Here is an 18,614-nt window from a genome sequence, read left to right as displayed (position 1 = left end):
GTTTTCCCTGTGTCTTGAAATCAGCTCTGCTGTGTCTTCTGGCAGAGCTCAAGACATGTGGTGTCTCCAAAGGTCAGCTCACAAGTGAGCTAAGGAGTCCCTTCCTGTCTGAACAGACAGGCTTTTGTAAGCAATCTAAATCAGGCAGGTGGTGTTTAGTAATTAACTACCAGCAGTTAACCACCACACTGCTAGATTAAAGGCACATTACTGAACAGGGATAAGTCCCCTGTTACAGTCACCTAGAGAGAGAAAGAGAAGAGGTCCCAGGACAGAGCCCTGGGGTACCCCCGCAGAGAGATCAATAGAGGAGGAGGTGTTAATAGAAGAAACACATATGCACTTACCCTAACCCCTTGCAGACACAATGACCATAACACGCTTCTACTGTCGCTGTAAATTCGTCCTACTTACCACTTAGATTGTAAGCTCTTCGCGGCAGGAACTTATGTGTACTTTTATGTCGGTGGTGCTTATTTACATTACGTCTCTTAGTTTTATGTCACATATATTAATGTTGTAAAGCGCTATGTACATGGATGGCGCTATACAAATAAAGATATACATATATACATACATAATTGGTTAAATAGAGGTGAGCAACTGGGCAGTCAAACTATAACATCCGACAATAAATCAAATCTATCATTTCAAATCAAGCAATAAAATTATATTTATATTGGACACTACCTTACTATTTAATTTCATTAAAAACCATGTCTATGGTTTGGACAAAGCCAAGGTCCTCTCCTTTGCCTCCCTTATGGAACTATGTGGAATCCCGAAGAGTGAGATATTTCGATACATTCACATAAAAGGTTTTGCCCAACGTGTGAGCCCACCACGACCACCCGTAACTCTAGCAGAGAGTCTATGTAACGTCGCCCCAACTCAAAAAGGGACAATCTCGACCATCTATACCTCAATCTTTCTTCCACCCCCAGAAAGTGAATTTCCATTTATTTTACAATGGGAGAAAGATCTGAACCAGGCGCTGGACCCTGGAATATGGGGAGAGATATTTGGGGCGGCGGTGGCCATGTGCTCCATATGCATGCAAATTATAGAGAATGCGTATAAAGTATTATACAGGTGGCATTTAACCCAAGTGCGTCTGGCAAGAATGTTCCCAGGGACCTCCCCCATAGCCTAAGGGTTGTGGCCAGTGAGCCTCATTCATCCACATGTGGTGGCTATGCCCTGAGGTGGTATGGAAAAAGGCGCACAGACTGGTGGAAAAAGTACTGGTCTTTCCTTTCCCCCTCGATCCTTGGTCGTGTCTTCTAAACAGACCTCAGGAAGGTATTGACAGACACCAAAATAAATTGATATCTCATATAATGACAGCAACACGCTGTGCCATAGCGGAGAAATTAATGAGCCCAGCTCTGCCAGTCCTATATCAGATTAAGTAGATGAACAAAGGCAGTGCACTGCCAGCAAAACTGGAGGAGGCTAATGGTAGAAAAAAGAACATGTTTATTTAAATAAAAGGATATCATATATATAATTTTATTCTCTATATCAGATTAAAACAAGAATTTGGTACTCTCTTAAAATGGAAAAACTAACAGCGTTCCTAAGGGATTCCTGCACAAATTTTCAAAAGGTATTCTCCATTAAAGAACTGCCCCATGCTACATAGCAAAAAAAGTCAATACAGTAACAAAATTGACATAACCGCCATAAAATACCAAAAATAAGCTATTGACAACCTAATTCCGGGTGTCTAAATAAAACAGTATGCTCTCTCCCTTTTCCAATCTCTACTCCCTACTCTTCTTTCTCTTATAAACAGATGGATATTTAACCAAATAATACAAATGATAGTTGTTTGAGTAATAATGATGTTCATGTATGCATAATCACACTTTATGGTTATTTTGTTAACATTTGCTTGTGGGGACTGCTGCGCTGCTCCCCTTCCGGGAAATTTGAGCCAGGAAGCAAAGGTATCAAGGAACTGGTGATAAATTCAAACAACATGGAGAGAGAAAGTAGAGAAGAGACAGAGTGAACTTCGAAGAATGAGTTGTGATGGTCAAGTATGTCTTTCAATGTCTGTGATGGTAGGGGTGTGACCAGGCTCTCAAATAAATGTCTAAGCCCATTTGGTTACCCCTAATCCATAATAAGGGTTCAAGAAGAGTCAGTTCTTGAGCCCAGTACTGTGTAATGCATAAAATGTATTGTGCGACAATAAAGTATTTGATGTGTTTTTACCTTTCCAGGAGTGCTAGCAAGCAGAGATTGCTACGGTATGAGTTTCAAGGGGGGTTTGCTGAGAAAGTGTTATCAGAATGTGCCTAGGTAGCAGAGTTGCTGGATACCCCAAAAATGTACCCTGGGATCATGAGGCACATTGTACAGGCAATATCTCCCCTTGAAAATGCTTTCGTGACTCAACCCCTAGGGGTTCCCTGCTTCCGCACAGACCAGAAAGGTAAAAGGGGCATAGGGATGTGAGGTGTCCCTGAAAAAGTCAAGGAGTCCCTAGGTTAATGGGGATACCCAGTAAATGCCCAGGTCAACCAGAACCGGTATAGGTGTTCCGAGGTGCTCCAACCATACATATAAGGTTGTGAGGGGATTCTTAGAATCCATACTAAGTCTATGCAATAGTGTGTGGGGAATATGGATAGTGAAAAAAAAAGTGCAGCTTTTTATTCTATTCTATTTTTTATTCTATTCCCCATACCAGGGGATATATTTTATTAACAAAGTGTGTTAAGTACATATGTGCTTTGTGCACAGTAAAATGAGTCACAGGGATGAAAAGTATCCCTGTAGCTGAGGGAATCCCTAGGTTAAGGGATGTACACCAATTAGTGCCAAGGTGTCCCAGAACCTGTATTGGGTTTGTGTGTGCCCCAACTGAATATGAGGTACCCCAAAATGTATGCTGTAATAAAATATGACATATGGTGTTTTTACATTTACTATAAGGCTCAATGCAGTCAGACTGGGCACATGTTTAAGGTGCCAGCAAGTCTGCATAGAATCCGTAGATGAAAGAGGAGACAGGATGTTGAGAGGTGTCGGAATGCTAAGTGGACGGGGCAGGGGCGGAGTACTGGGTCCAGAGAACAGAGACCCCCTGGTCTGCTAGACTCAGTGGCGCCTGTCCAGCGGGAGGCAATGGGCTGGCTAAGGAAAAGATGGTGCTTTTCCTATTGGCCAGAAAATATGTCCTGCCCAGAGGGCGTCCTGAGCTGGCTCAACTCACCCCCTGCCTCTGACATCATCAGCCAGATGAGCCCTGCTCTGATTGCCTGGTGAGACATTTTCCCACGCCCAGATAGGCTGCAGGGTTCTGTGAATGTAACTCAGAAGTATTATAAACCACATAGTCAATCAGATTTGCAGATTCTAAGCACCAAGTCCAGTGATTTAAAATCCAGACCTCTGGAGAGAGGGAAGGGGTGGCGTCTGGAACTGCAGGCTGATTTCAGTTCTTGTACATTGCAGGCTAAGTCTCAGGGGCAAATCCTTATGTAGTATTCCTTGCACCTAGGAGAGTCTAGTTTTTTACCCCAGTTCCCAAGTAAGTGTGCCTTTTATGTAGTTTGTGTAACATCCTGTGAATAAATTTACAATTTTACAAATTTACAATTTATTTCATTTACCTGTTTTGCTCAATGTATGATCCTGGTAAAAAGACGTAAATGCCTGGTCTCCTGTGACAATGTCCATCTAGGAGAACACAATGATACTTACTGTTCCATTATGTCTGTTGCCTGGCATGGGAGTACTAAAAGAAAGACCTGCACAACAAGGCTCAGCAGCAGAGGCAGTATGCTGCTTTTGCTGTGGTACTGGGGTGATGTTGTAGCTTCCTATTGTATCCCAAGAAGCAGGGGGTCCCGAGAGCTAAAATGAATGCAGTTTATCTCCGCAGACCCCCTGCTTCAAACTTTTTTTTTTTTAACTCACCAAAGCGCAAATGGGATCCCTGGATAAATTAAATGCTAAAAAAAGTTACTTAGCTACATCCTGGCCCAGAGTATCGACCTCTTCTTTGGATAGTATGGGAGAAGGAGCAGTGAGTAAAGAGTGATTGGCACGGAGTTTGAAGCAAGAGAACTTGGTTCAGTTCCCGGTGTCAGCTCGTTGTGACCTTGGGTAAGTCACTTTATCTCCCTGTGCCCCAGGCACCAAAAACACAGATTGTAAGATCGCAGGGACTGTGTCTGCAAAATGTCTCTGTAAAGTGATATGTGAAACTAAAAGCGCTATACACGAACAAACTATTACTTATTATAGTAAAGGCTTCCCAAGAACCCCTATTTGTTTTCTTTTTCTCCTTTTCCCTTTCCTGACCGGTCTGAGGATCAAAATATTTGTCTAGGTTATATTGTCAGAGAGTCAACTCAGGATCTGTGTATCCTGCAAAAGTAATGTCCTTCAACGTAATCTTATGATGTATTCCTCTCTCCTTTTCTTTTGTTCTGTATTTTTTCTGAATAAAATAATGTTAAAATAAAAAAAAAGGAGCAATCTCTAAGAAGTCTATATCAATGTAACTCCTATAATGTCAGCATTTTGTTGAGCTCTAAAGAACACACCTAAACCCTTTAACCCCACAGTGCACATTCACTGATATACATATAGGAATAAACACAAAACAGAGCACACCGCTCACTCAATTATTTATTATTGATATTATATCATTATTTTCAAAAATGGGTGCTACCTATGTTCTGAAGTTAATAGGTTTTTTAACACATACATGAAAGGCTGACAAAGTCAATCTGTCATTCACAAAAAGTACATAATTTCATGTACTTTCTGTGAATGACATATTGACTTTGTCAGCCATTCATTTATGTGTTAAAACCTATACATATAGGCATACTGATACTGATTGAGGCACACTTACAAATACACTGACACTCAGGAGATTATTCCTGAAACTTTGATAGGGCCGAAAGCACGGAAGCTCCCATTGAAGTCAGTGGTTGTATCCGTACAATAGTGCCCTGATCAGCATAGTTTAACCCTTAGACTGCTGGAGGGGCCACGACACCAGAGTACCCCAGCCCCATCCGACAGTCGCAATCACGTGATGAGGGCCACAGACTGATTTCCTGGGTCCCAGGACTAGAGTGATCGCGATGTCACTGATGACAGAATGATAGAGGAGTCCTCCTCTTCTGTTCCTTTCCTGTAAAATCACGTTCTGCTCTGCCCTGATGTGCTATTATTTTTACTACAATCTTCTGTGTCATTCGCTGCAGGCTGTGATTGATACAACAGTAAAGACATATGTTTTCTGTCATTAAAATTGGTAGTTACTTTTTTCAATTAAAAAAACGTCATTGCTATTAATGGATTCTACCTAAAAAGGAGTGTTCCTACTCCCTGTTGCTCTTCGTACAGTATATGTGTATATCACAGATGGATACACATTGAATTATGCCTGTGTTCTGTCTTGGTAGACACCTTTGTGTATCACAAAGTTAATTTTCACTTATAACAGAGAAAACAGGAAAAGACCACAGGAGGGAAGCCAATGAAAATCTCTTAATGAAATATTACTTTGCTGCCTTAGGTAGAATAAACTCTTAAATAAATCAAGCATTCATTTTATTTTATGTACCACTTTTAGGAACATGGTAAGACACAAAGATGATACATCAGTGTGCAGATATTTCAATTAACATTTAACATTTTAAATTGTTTCATAATATATATGTTGCAAGAAACTGTGCAAATATATTTTGCCATGTTTTTATATCAAATTTGAAACTTAAACCTTTGAATTACGTACTGACAATTTCATACCACATTTAATCAGACAATTGTTTTAAAATTAGGACAGCAGGGCATCTAGAGTAGGTCTTCATCGCTAAAAAGCAGAGATTGGGGTGGGGTGGAGGAGCCTCTCTTTTCTGTTCCTAGAGCTGCTGGAGTTGTTATATCCTCAGTAGCAATCTGCCGGTCTTCAAATGTAAGTGGTTTGAGAGTTGGAAGTGCTGGTAACGTTGGTTACAACACTATTATTTTCCAGGTTTTCCCAGGACATTTTGGTGCCTCTGGTAGGTCCAACAAAACATCCTCATGACTATTTGGAACATTACCATTATCCTCTGTCACTGTTGGAATATTGGGGAATAATGGAGGACCTTGGGGCCCCTGTATGGATGGAGTAGCTGATTCCCCAAGAACATGACCGGAATTATGTGACTGTTGTGTTGTCACTAACACCTCATCTGTTTGCGAAGTTGTCTTAGGCACCTGCGGGATTTCATGCACTATAGGTTTGACTGTTACTTCTGTTTTCCTTCTGTCGGCTTCTTTAAATTCTTCAGAAGAGTCACATTTTTTATGATCATGTTTTTTGCATCCTTTGTGTTTTTTGAGTCTTTTTTCTTTTTTATCCTTTCTTCCATGCTTGTCTTCTTCTTTAGGATTAGGACCAGTAGGTCCTCTGGATTGCAATTGAGGACGGCCAGGAATGACTAGATGTTTGGGCCTTTCTAAAACCATGCGGAGAGGTGTAAGTCCCCTTGTGTAACCTGTTGACATGTACTAGAATAAGAATATGAAATACACAATTACTTTTTTATTGCACATGTATATTATGGCTATAATTATTAAAATATGAATATTTAAACAATGTATTTCACGTAGTGCCCACGGTATACATTGGAACAAATGTAAGATGAGTTCTAACCGAAATGTAACATGTCCTCTTTACAATTAAATTAAAACTGTTTTTACATCAAAGGTGCAGTCCCCACCTGCCAATCTAAATTTGTAATTGTCATTTGTTTGCTTTTTCTTTCCGATCACATACTTCTTTGTGAAATCCTTGAGTAGTTTTCTGTTTCTGTTTTGCTGGGACCATTAAAATCGCTGCTATTTCCTTCTCTAAAAACTGCAAATGTCTCTGTTTTTGACAATGTGACTTTAGGGATGTTGGGCCTTTCTTCGCTAAGCTTTTATATCGGCCCCTAGAAAAAACATATTTCTTACTGTGGTTTTGATATTCTCTAAAATTGCAAAAATATTAACACATCTCCAATAAAATGCTAGAAAGCGAAACTCTCACCTTACTGCAGCTCGGGCTACATGTTACAAATTGGGAATGCACATTGAAAACATTGTTACCAAAATATAAACAATAAATGGCTTATTATAGTTTGATATCCTCATTCCTTTGCTTAGTCATACGTTTGAAAGGAACTAAAATGAACGAACAAAAGTAGGAAAATAAGGTATTTACCATAATTTCGAAGCATTGGGGAATTGAGTGGACTTTAATCGCCTTGTTTGTAACATTAAATTTGACATCACAGTTGAAAGTACTCTAAAATAAAGGGAACAATGAAAATAACAAGTTTTAGCTGTATGAATGGTATTTTATGCCACATGCAACATTCAAGCAATTCCCAACTCTTTGTCCATATGAGTTATTGTGGCCATATTGACTATTGCAGCTAGTGATACCTGTATACCAGTTCGCTGCCAGGACAGACACACATTGTGATAGTAAAGGAGTTTTCTTCTTTGAGTTGGGAAGCAGGAGTTCTCTGGAGCCGAACCACATTATTTCCAGCTCAGTGGAATTCCTAAGCTGCTGACGGTATCTCTCTTCTTTTTTAAGGTTCTGCGGAGCTACACCAGAGGTGTGTAAACGGGGGGGCGCGGTGCTTACAAAGGTCTTGCGCTGTTCCCCATAACATTTAAATTGAATGCCGCAGGAGCGCGCAAGACCTCTATATATCCCTTACACCTTGTCTCTGGCGGCTTCTGGTGATGTGTCACTGTGGCAACGCGGAGTATAATGATGCCGGAGAAAAGTTATGGGGTGGGGGGGAGAGGGGAGAGCAGGGGAGGAGAGCAGGCAGAGCGGCACAGACTAAAAAGTTTGCTCACCTCTGAGTTAGACTAGGTGTCTGGTAGAAAATCTGACAGCCGTTTCACCTTCAAACCTAACACTTTGTCAGGGAGGAAGAGCAAAAGCAACAGGTACTTAATAAAAGTACCAATCGACCCGATGTTACCGACCATTGAAACGCTACCACCAGCATATAAAGAAGTAAAGCAAGGGATCGAAAAAACAAAGACAATACTAAAGACACAGGTGCCAATTGCCAAGTTTAAGAAATTAATCTTTGAGACCTCTACAACTACAAGAACTAAATCATACAACGGAAGATAACATAATTGAAGCGGGATAAGAAGTACTATGAGTCAAACTCTATGTATTATTGGAAGGACTTCCGGAGAAGGCAAAGCACGTATCGCCCATGGGAAAGACCTTCGTTTACATCACACACTCACTTACCAGACCTGGATGTGTGACGCGACAGGAGGATCAGGCGGTCCTTTTTTAGACGACAGGTTTATACAATGATCAGTGGAGAGACCCAGATACACGGGTAGAAGACACGCAGAGAAAATAAGAAATTGAATCGCTGTTGTGCTGGGGGGAGTGCTGTTGTGCTGCAGGGGGGTTGTGTGGTATTGTGCTGGGACAGGAGTGTTTGGTGCTGTGGTATTGTGCTGTGGGGAGTGTGTTGTATTGTGGTATTGTACTGGGCGGAGTGTGTGGTATTGTGGAGATTGTGTGTGGGGGGGGGGTAGATTTGTGTGTATGCGTGAGGGGGAAGGGGGTTGAGGGAGGGAGTGTGCTGGCTAAAGAAGGGGGGAGTAAGAGAGAAGGGGGGAGAAATACATGGAGGAGTGTTAGAAGGGGGTGTAAGAGAAAGACGGGGGCCACCAGCAGGGGGGAAGGCCCCGGCTGAAACTCTAGTCCTGAGCCCCAGGAAAGCTGTTGGCTGCAATTGAAATAAGTGATATATTATTATAGTCCCAAGTACTTACACTGCTTTCACTTATCTGACACTCATCTTCCAATATCGCATAGACAGACTTAATACAGTTGGTCTCTTTAATTGTAAATGACACATCATACATTGTTCCACCAAGCCCCTATAAGATAAGGAATGAGAGAAGAAAGATGTTGAGAAAAATATCACATTAGACTGATTTTAAGCTTGAGTTTGTAACAGGAAATCTCCTTCACAGTCTCCTAAATTGTGTTAAATTCGCTCATTTGTAGCATTTACTCTGGGAAGGAAATCTCACTCTTAGCATCTGAGGCTGCGTAGACTTTTATGAAATGAGGTCTCCGTTTCACTCACTGGAGGCCTTGCATGCCATGTAAATCTGCAGGTAATTTATAAAGTTATGTATTGTGAGCAACAGGAGCACGTTTGTGTTAAAGATGCAGCCACAAAATGTGCTGGATTTTCACATATGAAAAGGCATTCTGCACAGAAAACTTGGAAACATTTCAGTAAATGGAATCGATTTTAATTTAAATAAAAAAACTAAAAATTCGCCGCCAGTAAAGCGAAAATGTGTATTTTTTGAGAATAGAAAATATATTGTCGTGGAGGTAAAAGTCCTTAACTACAATGTTTGAGTACTGAGGAAAAGAATACTTAGAGTTTTATTTTTTTAGTAACTCTGAACTACAACTAAATAAGCAGTTAATGAGTTTTTCAATAGAAATATGAAGATCAAGATACCAAGTCAGGAAGTGCATTTATTGAGCTTTTGCCCAAAATGTACTTAATGAGTTTTACCTATACAACGATGATATATAAGTAGTGGAAACGTAGAAGGCATATCAGCTGTTTCCTTCCCATGGGTATCATTTGTCCACAACACAATGATGTATAATCCTAATTATGTTCACCCTCTGCCTTATTAAATGTAACACTTTGCTCGTGGATGTAAAGTACAAACCTTTCTCACACAATAACACCACACAGAAGGAAAGAGGTAAAATAAATACAAATACATGCTTATCATGTTTTACATAGTTACATAGTAGATGAGGTTGAAAAAAGACTTCCATCATTAAAGTTCAACCTATGCTAAATTTAGACGACAGATACTTTATCCTATATCCGTACTTACAGTAAATTGACCCAGAGGAAAGCAAACAAAAAACCCCAGTGAAATATCATCCAATGATATCTCTTAAGGGTGAAAATAAATGCTAGTTACCTCTGCAATGCTTTGTTAGTTAGCATTGGTTACATATTTTGTTGCCTTGAATAAAAATGTATAAAATAATACAAATCATCAAGTATGTCCAATAAAAAAAAAAGTAGTAAGTGGATTATATTCCATTGTGTTCGTTACATTTCGGTGCTAGGAGGGTGTGACTGATGCAATAACATGACATGGAATTAACTCTGGTCGCAGAGACAACACAGCTTTATATGAAAATGTTAATTCATGGCCAATTAGATGAATGGGTATTAACAAGTGCGAATGTCTTTTAGTGTCTGCACCCTGTGGTCAAACAGAGATTGCCTTACCTATCAAACAGAGGATGGTACTGTGTTAGCCCGTAGAATAGACAAACACAAGTAAGATAGATGTAATACCTTTAACAGCGGACTCATGGTTAACACGAGTGCAAGCTTTCAGGTTAGAAGAGAACTTAGTGGCCCTGGAAGCTTGCACTCTTTTTAAACACGAGTTAGCTGTTAAACGTATCACTTCTACCTTTCTTTTTCTTTGCCTAGTGTAGCCAGGTCACCTGTTTCCCCCTTCGTCCTCCTAGGGAGCCTCCGTGGCCAGGAGAGATGCCGGGTGCTGCCGGAGGCCAGCGGCAGACCCGACGGCCATCCCAAGGGTGGGGGCCGTTGCAGACAGCGGTGCGCTGTCTCCGCGAGCGGGCCGGTTGCCGGGGACGCGATCGGGCCGTTGCTAAGGCCGCGGTCGCGTCTCTAAGGTCCCGGCGGCCGGCGAAGAGAGCGCCGCCATTACTCCACCACTCGCGCATGCGCAGTGTAGGAGCCAGCCAGGAGAGTCGCGCGAGAGGTAGGGAAAGATTGCGGCGGCCATTAGGGGTTAGTGTAAGTACAGGGAAGGCACGCCCGCGGCCCCAATGTTATTGCAGGTGCCCAGGGACTACAATTCCCATAGTGCTTAGCGAGGGAGGCACCAGGTGCCTCATAGGAGCCAATAGGGCTGTAAGACTGCCAGGAGGAGAAGTGGATACATTTGGCGGGCTTGCAGCTACGTGGTCAGTGAGAGCAAGGAGCAGACAAGGGAAGGAGGTAGGGTACAGGAGCGAGGGACTCCCTGTACTAGGCCAGCACCCCCTTGGCCCAAGATAGCCCTGAGTCCCCCAGTAGTGTGAGTGTTTCCAGGGACAGCCCTCAGGATAGGGAACCTGTCACTTACTTTAGTTGGCAACTGGGGAACAGAAGGGAAGATAGGGACAACTGGGGGGTTTCATAGCGGTAACCAATCCGGGGAGCCATAGCCCAGGGTCCTGTTGTAAGTAAGTGGCACGAGACAGCTGGGGGGTTCATAGCGGTAACTAGTCCGGGGAGCCATAGCCCAGGGTCCGTGTTGCGAGTGGTGAGGCCACTGGGGGGGTTCATAGCGGTAACCAATCCGGGGGAGCCATTGCCCAGGGCGGCGTTGCGCGTAGTACGAGGCAACTGGGGGGGGGGTTCATAGCGGTAACCAGTCCGGGGATCCATGGCCCAGGGCCCGTATTATGAGTAGGGTGGGTACAAGACCTACCTATATAGGATAGGCAACCCCGAATGCCCTAGGAGATTGACCCTTAAGCCACTTAAGGATGCTGTGCTATAGGGACGGCCTGTAGTGCAGGGTGTGTCACGTTGCTGTATCGTTAGAGAGGGACTCAGCGGATGCTGCGGTTCCAGTGACGGAGTTCGGACCCACGTTGGGGGTCCACAGAGAATATCACCAGGATAGGATCAGACGGATTCATCACGCGTCTGACCCTTTGTGAAGCGTTGCTGATCCGAGCACTGGAGTGCTCGGCAGGTATCTACAGTTCTAAGTGCACCACCGGGCCCTTAGCTTAATAGTGACTGCGCAGTCACCCATTGACTCTCTGCAAGAGTGCGGGACATTGGGTGGGGTTCTTTGGACACTGGGTGGGATCACCTAGTGTTGGGGAATCGTCCTGCGAGACGTCACGGTTAGTGTCTCCTCCTGAGAGGGACACAGGTTATGTTATGAATGTGAGGTGTCGTATTACATGTTAGTAAAGTCCTTAGTTATTATACCCCATTGTGTATGTGATCATTGTGTTTGTCCTGCGAGGATCCACTCCCCCTCTGGTGGGAGCCATCGCAGGTGGAGGCGCTGCACCTATTGTAAGTGGTTGTCCATAGTATTGTAATTTCCCCCCCCCCACTCCCCTTTCCCACTCCCCTTTCCCACTCCCCTTTCCCAGTCCCCTTTCCCACTCCCCTTTCCCCCTCCCCACTCCCCTTCCCCCCCCCCACTCCCCTTCCCCCCCCCACTCCCCTTCCCCCCCCCACTCCCCTTTCCCCCCCCGCTCCCCTTTCTTCCCCCCCGCTCCCCTTTCTCCCCCCCGCTCCCCTTCCCCCCCCGCTCCCCTTTCTCACCTTTCTCCCCCCCACCCGAAACCTTTACAACAAATACTCACCTATTGTTCCATGATTTATAAATAATACCACCTATTACGCATTTACATCCCGGGCAACGCCGGGTCTCTCAGCTAGTGTCCAATAAAAAAAAAGTAGTAAGTGGATTATATTCCATTGTGTTTGTTACATTTCGGTGCTAGGAGGGTGTGACTGATGCAATAACATGACATGGAATTAACTCTGGTCACAGAGAAAACACAGCTTTATATGAAAATGTTAATTCATGGCCAATTAGATGAATGGGTATTAACAAGTGCTAATGTCTTTTAGTGTCTGCACCCTGTGGTCAAACAGAGATTGCCTTACCTACCAAACAGAGGATGGTACTGTGTTAGCCCGTAGAATAGACAAACACAAGTAAGATAGATGTAATACCTTTAACAGCGGACTCATGGTTAACACGAGTGCAAGCTTTCAGGTTAGAAGAGACCATAGTGGCCCTGGAAGCTTGCACTCTTTTTAAACACGAGTTAGCTGTTAAACGTATCACTTCTACCTTACTTTTTCTTTGTCTTATTTATCACAAATATACAATTCTTTGACATCCACCATCAAATTGTGCATACAGTATGTAGAAAAGTAGTTTATTAATGCAATCAGTTCTCATAACATATCAAAAGATAAGCGTTTCCAACCCGTACAATATTGTTTTCTAATACTACGCTTGGGGTGTAAATCCCTACTGCATTTCCATCCAAAGCTGCAGTTTCTCATAGAAACAAATTGAACAATTGTCAGTGATATGTTTAATAGATAAAATTAGGCGATTGGTTGATTGTTTTAATTAAAGAAGTAGAAATGTTAAATAATGTTTGAATGTACATTGTAATCTTATTTCTAGGTATATTTCCTTATCATACTCCCCTTTCCTAATTTACCCCCATACAAGCACACATTTAAAAAAATGCTGAACTTATCACAGCAAGAGAGCAAAGAGAACTCACAACTCCCCCCCTCCCGCGCATGTTCTGTCCTAACTGTAACTAAAAACAAAATGAAATATACAAATGATTTAAATATACTTAGACTGGAACACGTGGTATACCAACCTCTTTTTTGGCTCTTCCAACGCTAAATATGTTATAAAGGTTTGTGTGGTTATTGTCAGAATTATATTCATCAATAACTTGTCTTAACAGATCCCGCAGTTCTGGATCATTTGGGTCCACTTCAGTACGACAGAAAAGGCAAAATCCTAGAACAGCAGATGTTAGTTTGGATTATAAGCTCTTTGGGACAGTGATTCCTTCTCATTGCATAATGTTATGTTTCATGCTCTTATCTCACGTTGTACAGATATTACCTGTATTCTAAGGTCTGTGCCTTGTGCACGTGGCTATGTATATAAAAATGGAAATGGACATTTTCTGCTATAATGTTTGAAAGAAACATGTAATATCTCCCACCCCTCCATAATTGCATCTCTAGCGCTGATTAGCACTGACTTCTATGTGTTTTAAAATCTATCACCAGGACTGTTTAACAACAAGACTGACTTATGCACCCACTCAAATATAAATCGGTTATGCCATCACTGACAACTCATACAAAAACATACCCATGCACATATGGGGAGTCTAATGCTCAGGGGATCCATACTTAGGTTACTGGTGGGGCAGGATACCAGCATTGAGCCAAGCTGTGGTGTTATTGAGAATGTGCCTTCTTCTCCAGTGATGGGAATCTCTCTATAGAGCAGGATATGGGCCCTATTCACTGTAACACTAACAGTGGCTCAGGACTAGGAGAGCTTGTGGCAAAACATCATTCTACTCAATATTGTTCTTTTGCTCTGCCCCTTGTGTCTTGTAAAGAGGTGTAGCACTCATGGAAATGCTGCTCTACCTGCACCTGCAGATCTCCCTAAATGGTGGGATGTATGGGGGGATCTGCGTGGGGTCTTGTCACTTACTGTATGTCTTTAGACGAGGACAGAAGGTTATATTTTCTGTACTCTCACTGTCTCTTACCTGTATCCGTTTTGCAGATTTGAGAAATGACTTGAATGAAATGATTAGGACCTATGTAGGCTGTAGTTTCACAGTTACCAGAAATCTAAATAAATAAATGTAATAGATTTGTAATCTGCAGCCAGAACTCCCAAAAACACATCAAATAAAGTACATGTTTGAAGTCAACTAAATTGTACAACCTTTTATTTCAGCTGTTTTGTGTCTAAATGGGACAAACTTGTTAAAAGGTAAAAAAATATATTTTTTAAAAAGCAAATTTACATTATTCTTTACTGACTTCATCTTCAGGTAATTGGGATGTGCATGAAGTTAGCAAATAATTGTGTAAAATGTACACTAGTATACACATATATCTAGCTATATTAAGTTTAAACTGATGCACAAGATTCTGGGCTCTGCTAAGCAATATCTGCATGTTAATGCTTTGCAGGGTCGCCAACAGAAGGCGAGAGATGGGACAACTGCCATGGGATCTCCCCTTCTACAGCGTCCGGTCATGGCAACGCGACGTCAAATGGCTCCGCGTTACCATGGCAACATGACATCACATGGCTTAGCAAGGTAACGTGGCGCCACGTTGCCATGACAATGTGACCCTGCATGGCGTTGCGACATCATGTGTAGCTGCAACGTCTTCAGGGCATATACTGTGGGTCATTTATCAGTCTTCCAGTTGTATTTTTTTGATAAACCATTTTGATAAATTACTTTCATTGGCCGTTTAATATGCCGGTGAAAAAATTAAGTGTTATCAAAAAGGCGCTTAAACCAAACTAAGTGCAATTCGTATAATAAGGAAAAAAAAGTACCAAGGGACACTAGGGATTAACCAGTGCAAATAAATCATAAAAATACAATCAATTTGCAAAAAGTTCTGTGATGTGTAATCAAATTCAAGTGATAGTTGCAGCTCAAGCCCTTTTGTGGATTGTCTCTAACAGTGTATAGATTCGATCTTCAGAATCCAGCAGGGTGTGTACTCACATATTCCCCTTCCTTTTATGCATATCCAAAATCAGTGGCAAATGCTGTATCCCTATACGTCCTGGTGGGTGGTGACCACTCCTCTCCTCAGCTGTGCTCGCGTCTCTCGTCTCTCGTCTAAGCTCGTCTTGGCTCCCGCACTTCCGGGTTGGATTCCCGGATGATTGACACGGGAACAAGTAACACTGTGTGCGGCGTCCTACACAGTGAAGGCGGTTTCCACTCAAGGCATTTCACCGGCTCACCGGTTTCATCAGGAGACATGTGAGTACACACCCTGCTGGATTCTGAAGACTGAGTCGTTATACTGATAGAGACATATTGCACTATTGTGTGTTTTTCTTGTATTTTTTCATGTATATCGGCGCTCCCCAAGATCTTGACTGCCGATTAAAGCTGCAGTTTTTAAAATGTTTATTTTTTTTCCTTTCAATATGTGTATTAATACAATCTGCACACTGACAAGTGATTAGCTAAGTTGCAGATCGATCCATTTCCTTGTAATCGATCGCTTTGCTCTGGGTTATTTAATTCAGTTATTGCTGCAGAACAGCTTTGCCACAATGCAAAATTCTGTGTGCAAGATCATGTGACCAGGCAGTCACTAGATACAATTGGTGCACTGCTAGACAGAGGGCAGGGCTCAAGAGTCTCACAAGGGGAAGGGGGTGTGACTTTGTAAATGGTTTCTATAGAAACAAAAATGCTTGCTACATTAGAATAGATAAAAAATGTACACACCATATATATAAGCATATAAGTTTCACAGAGGAGTGCTACTGAGCATGGCAATATATATATTTAAAACCAGAGACATAACATAAAACACAGACAAAGCTCAGTGCACATCCTGAAAAACTTATACACGGTACATTGCCTAAATATACATGTATAAATAACTAATAAATAAAATGGTCTTTTAGTTTAACATTTTGGCCAAATTGTTGTAAGCCCTTGAGCCAACTGCACGGCAAACCACGTTCAAGGGTCCCTAACACTAATATAGATTCTTAATAACCTGTGCATTGCCAGGAAGAATGATTTATAATAAATCTGTCAAAATTAGTTTCAAAAGTTCTAAGTCTGATTGAAGCTTTTATTAACCTGTACATTACCAGGAAAAGCACTCTGTAATAGATTTGTCACAATCACACTGCAAGCAAGTTCCCCTGATAGTGGGCGATGCCATGGAGTGAGCTTTTAACCATTTAAATGTGGGAGGGAGTGAGCTTCAATTAGGTAGGAGGTTGCCACCCTCCAATCAGCTAAGACAATACGAGCTTGTAGGTGTGTTCTGTATGTTTTATAATTCTTGTTCAACTAATCTTAGCTGATTGGAGGGTGGCAACCTCCTACCTAATTGAAGCTCACTCCCTCCCACATTTAAATGGTTAAAAGCTCACTCCATGGCATCTCCCACTATCAGGGGAACTTGCTTGCAGTGTGATTGTGACAAATCTATTACAGAGTGCTTTTCCTGGTAATGTACAGGTTAATAAAAGCTTCAATCAGACTTAGAACTTTTGCAACTCATTTTGACAGATTTATTATAAATCATTCTTCCTGGCAATGCACAGGTTATTAAGAATCTATATTAGTGTTAGGGACCCTTGAACGTGGTCTGCCGTGCAGTTGGCTCAAGGGCTTACAACAATGTGGCCAAAATGTTAAACTAAAAGACCATTTTATTTATTAGTTATTTATACATGTATATTTAGGCACTGTACCATGTATAAGTTTTTCAGGATCTGCACTGAGCTTTGTCTGTGTTTTATGTTATGTCTCTGGTTTTAAATAGATAAAAAATGTCTTTAAAAATTGTTTAAAAAAAAGGATTTTCTCGTAGTACAGTACTGATTTATTAAAAAAAAACAAAAAACATGTAGGATATTGCTTTAACTGCAGCTTTAATATGCTGAGGGGTAGCTTTCATTTTTAGCAAAACATCAAGAGAAACAGACTTTATATGTTGCTCATACATTGATAACCGTTTGGAATATGTGTTAGGCTGCGGCCAGCGTGGGGAGACGAGCGCTCATGCTCACGAGGCGTGATGTCAGCGTCGGCCCGAGCAGGAGCGATTCGCTGTCCTGCTCACTGCGTGCTCGAGCGAGGGGGAGGGAGGGGGCGTACCACAGACGGGAGGGTGGCGTGTCAGAATGGAGTGGGGCGTGATGTCACATCCTCAGCTCCATCAGATTGGTTGTTGTGACTGCGGTGCTCTCATTGGCCCTTACCTGGTCATGTAACGCGCCATAGCTCCGGGAAAACAAATAACTGTCTCTCCGAGCACCGGTCCGGCCTGAGCACACCTGCATGCGCGCACCAAGCTTGCATCAATTAAAAGGTATTTGAATGCGCCGAGCGTGAGCACGCACGCGTGCGTCTCCTCACCCTGGACGCAGCTATAGGATTTTCAAGATGGGAGCTTTTAACCATAAAAGCTTTTTAAAGACATTGGTATAGGGCAGGGGAGCGCAAGGTTTTGGAGCTGCGCACCCCCGCCCTACTGTGCGACAGCCCCAGCTCTCGTGCCACCACTTCTGTGACCTGGCGTCAAATGACACCGCGGGTCATGTGACGTCACATCATGTGACCCTGCAGTGGCATTTGACAACGCGTTACCATGGCGACGTGCACGTCACATGACCCCACAGCGTCATTTGATGCAGCGTTGCCATGGCGATGCTTCCAGAAGGCTACAGAACCCCGGTAAGTTGAGGTTGCAGAGGCCTCGTGAAGACCCCCAGCATTTAGCTTAAATGCCTCAGGGAAGAGCGTGGGGCCTCTGCAACCGCCGCCCCCCCCCAACAAAATCTCGCGTCCCCCAGTTTGCGCACCCCTCCTATAGGGAATCCTAATATCACAACACATAACAAAGAGAGCACTTACCCCATTTGTATCAATCTTGCATTGTGGTGTAAGGTCAGGTACTTCACTTTTCGAACAGTTTGTTTGTCTGACGGTATATACCATTTTATAATTCCATCCACACACCACCTGGAACACAATGAAGAATGTGAGTTTTGCTGGGATAGTCCTTTAACTAAATGTATTGTGTGTGGAGTATACTGTATGCATTACATGTTGCAAATGGAGCATTGCTTCAGAAACAGGTGCAAATTGCATCATTTTGACATTGTTTCACTTTGCATTAATGTATTAAGTTTTCTTTGCTCCATTTGTGCCA

At 42.5% G+C, this 18,614-nt stretch overlaps 1 protein-coding gene across 3 annotated transcripts in view; it reads right to left on the bottom strand.

The window, feature by feature from the left end:
- Positions 1-5,569: 5,569 nt before the first annotated feature.
- The window catches only part of LOC142466036 (kininogen-1-like), an 18,808-nt gene continuing 5,763 nt past the window's right edge, over positions 5,570-18,614 (bottom strand). Inside the window, exons 5-10 of one of the 3 annotated variants that reach the window (XM_075570661.1) lie at positions 18,317-18,424; positions 14,438-14,522; positions 13,517-13,662; positions 8,833-8,940; positions 7,229-7,312; positions 5,570-6,531 (exon numbers count right to left, since the gene is read on the bottom strand). In XM_075570661.1, coding sequence (XP_075426776.1) covers positions 5,989-6,531; positions 7,229-7,312; positions 8,833-8,940; positions 13,517-13,662; positions 14,438-14,522; positions 18,317-18,424 — 1,074 coding nt within the window. In that variant the 3' untranslated portion in view covers positions 5,570-5,988. Of the gene's footprint in view, positions 6,532-6,582; positions 6,957-7,228; positions 7,313-8,832; positions 8,941-13,516; positions 13,663-14,437; positions 14,523-18,316; positions 18,425-18,614 lie in introns of those variants that run through there. The other 2 variants (XM_075570662.1, XM_075570663.1) reach the window with 2 other exon arrangements.

The sequence above is a fragment of the Ascaphus truei genome, chromosome 14, assembly GCF_040206685.1.
Source record: "Ascaphus truei isolate aAscTru1 chromosome 14, aAscTru1.hap1, whole genome shotgun sequence".
Taxonomy (NCBI): domain Eukaryota; kingdom Metazoa; phylum Chordata; class Amphibia; order Anura; family Ascaphidae; genus Ascaphus; species Ascaphus truei.
Note: the sequence above shows the minus strand (reverse complement) of the source record. Positions and strands in the feature narration are given on the sequence as shown.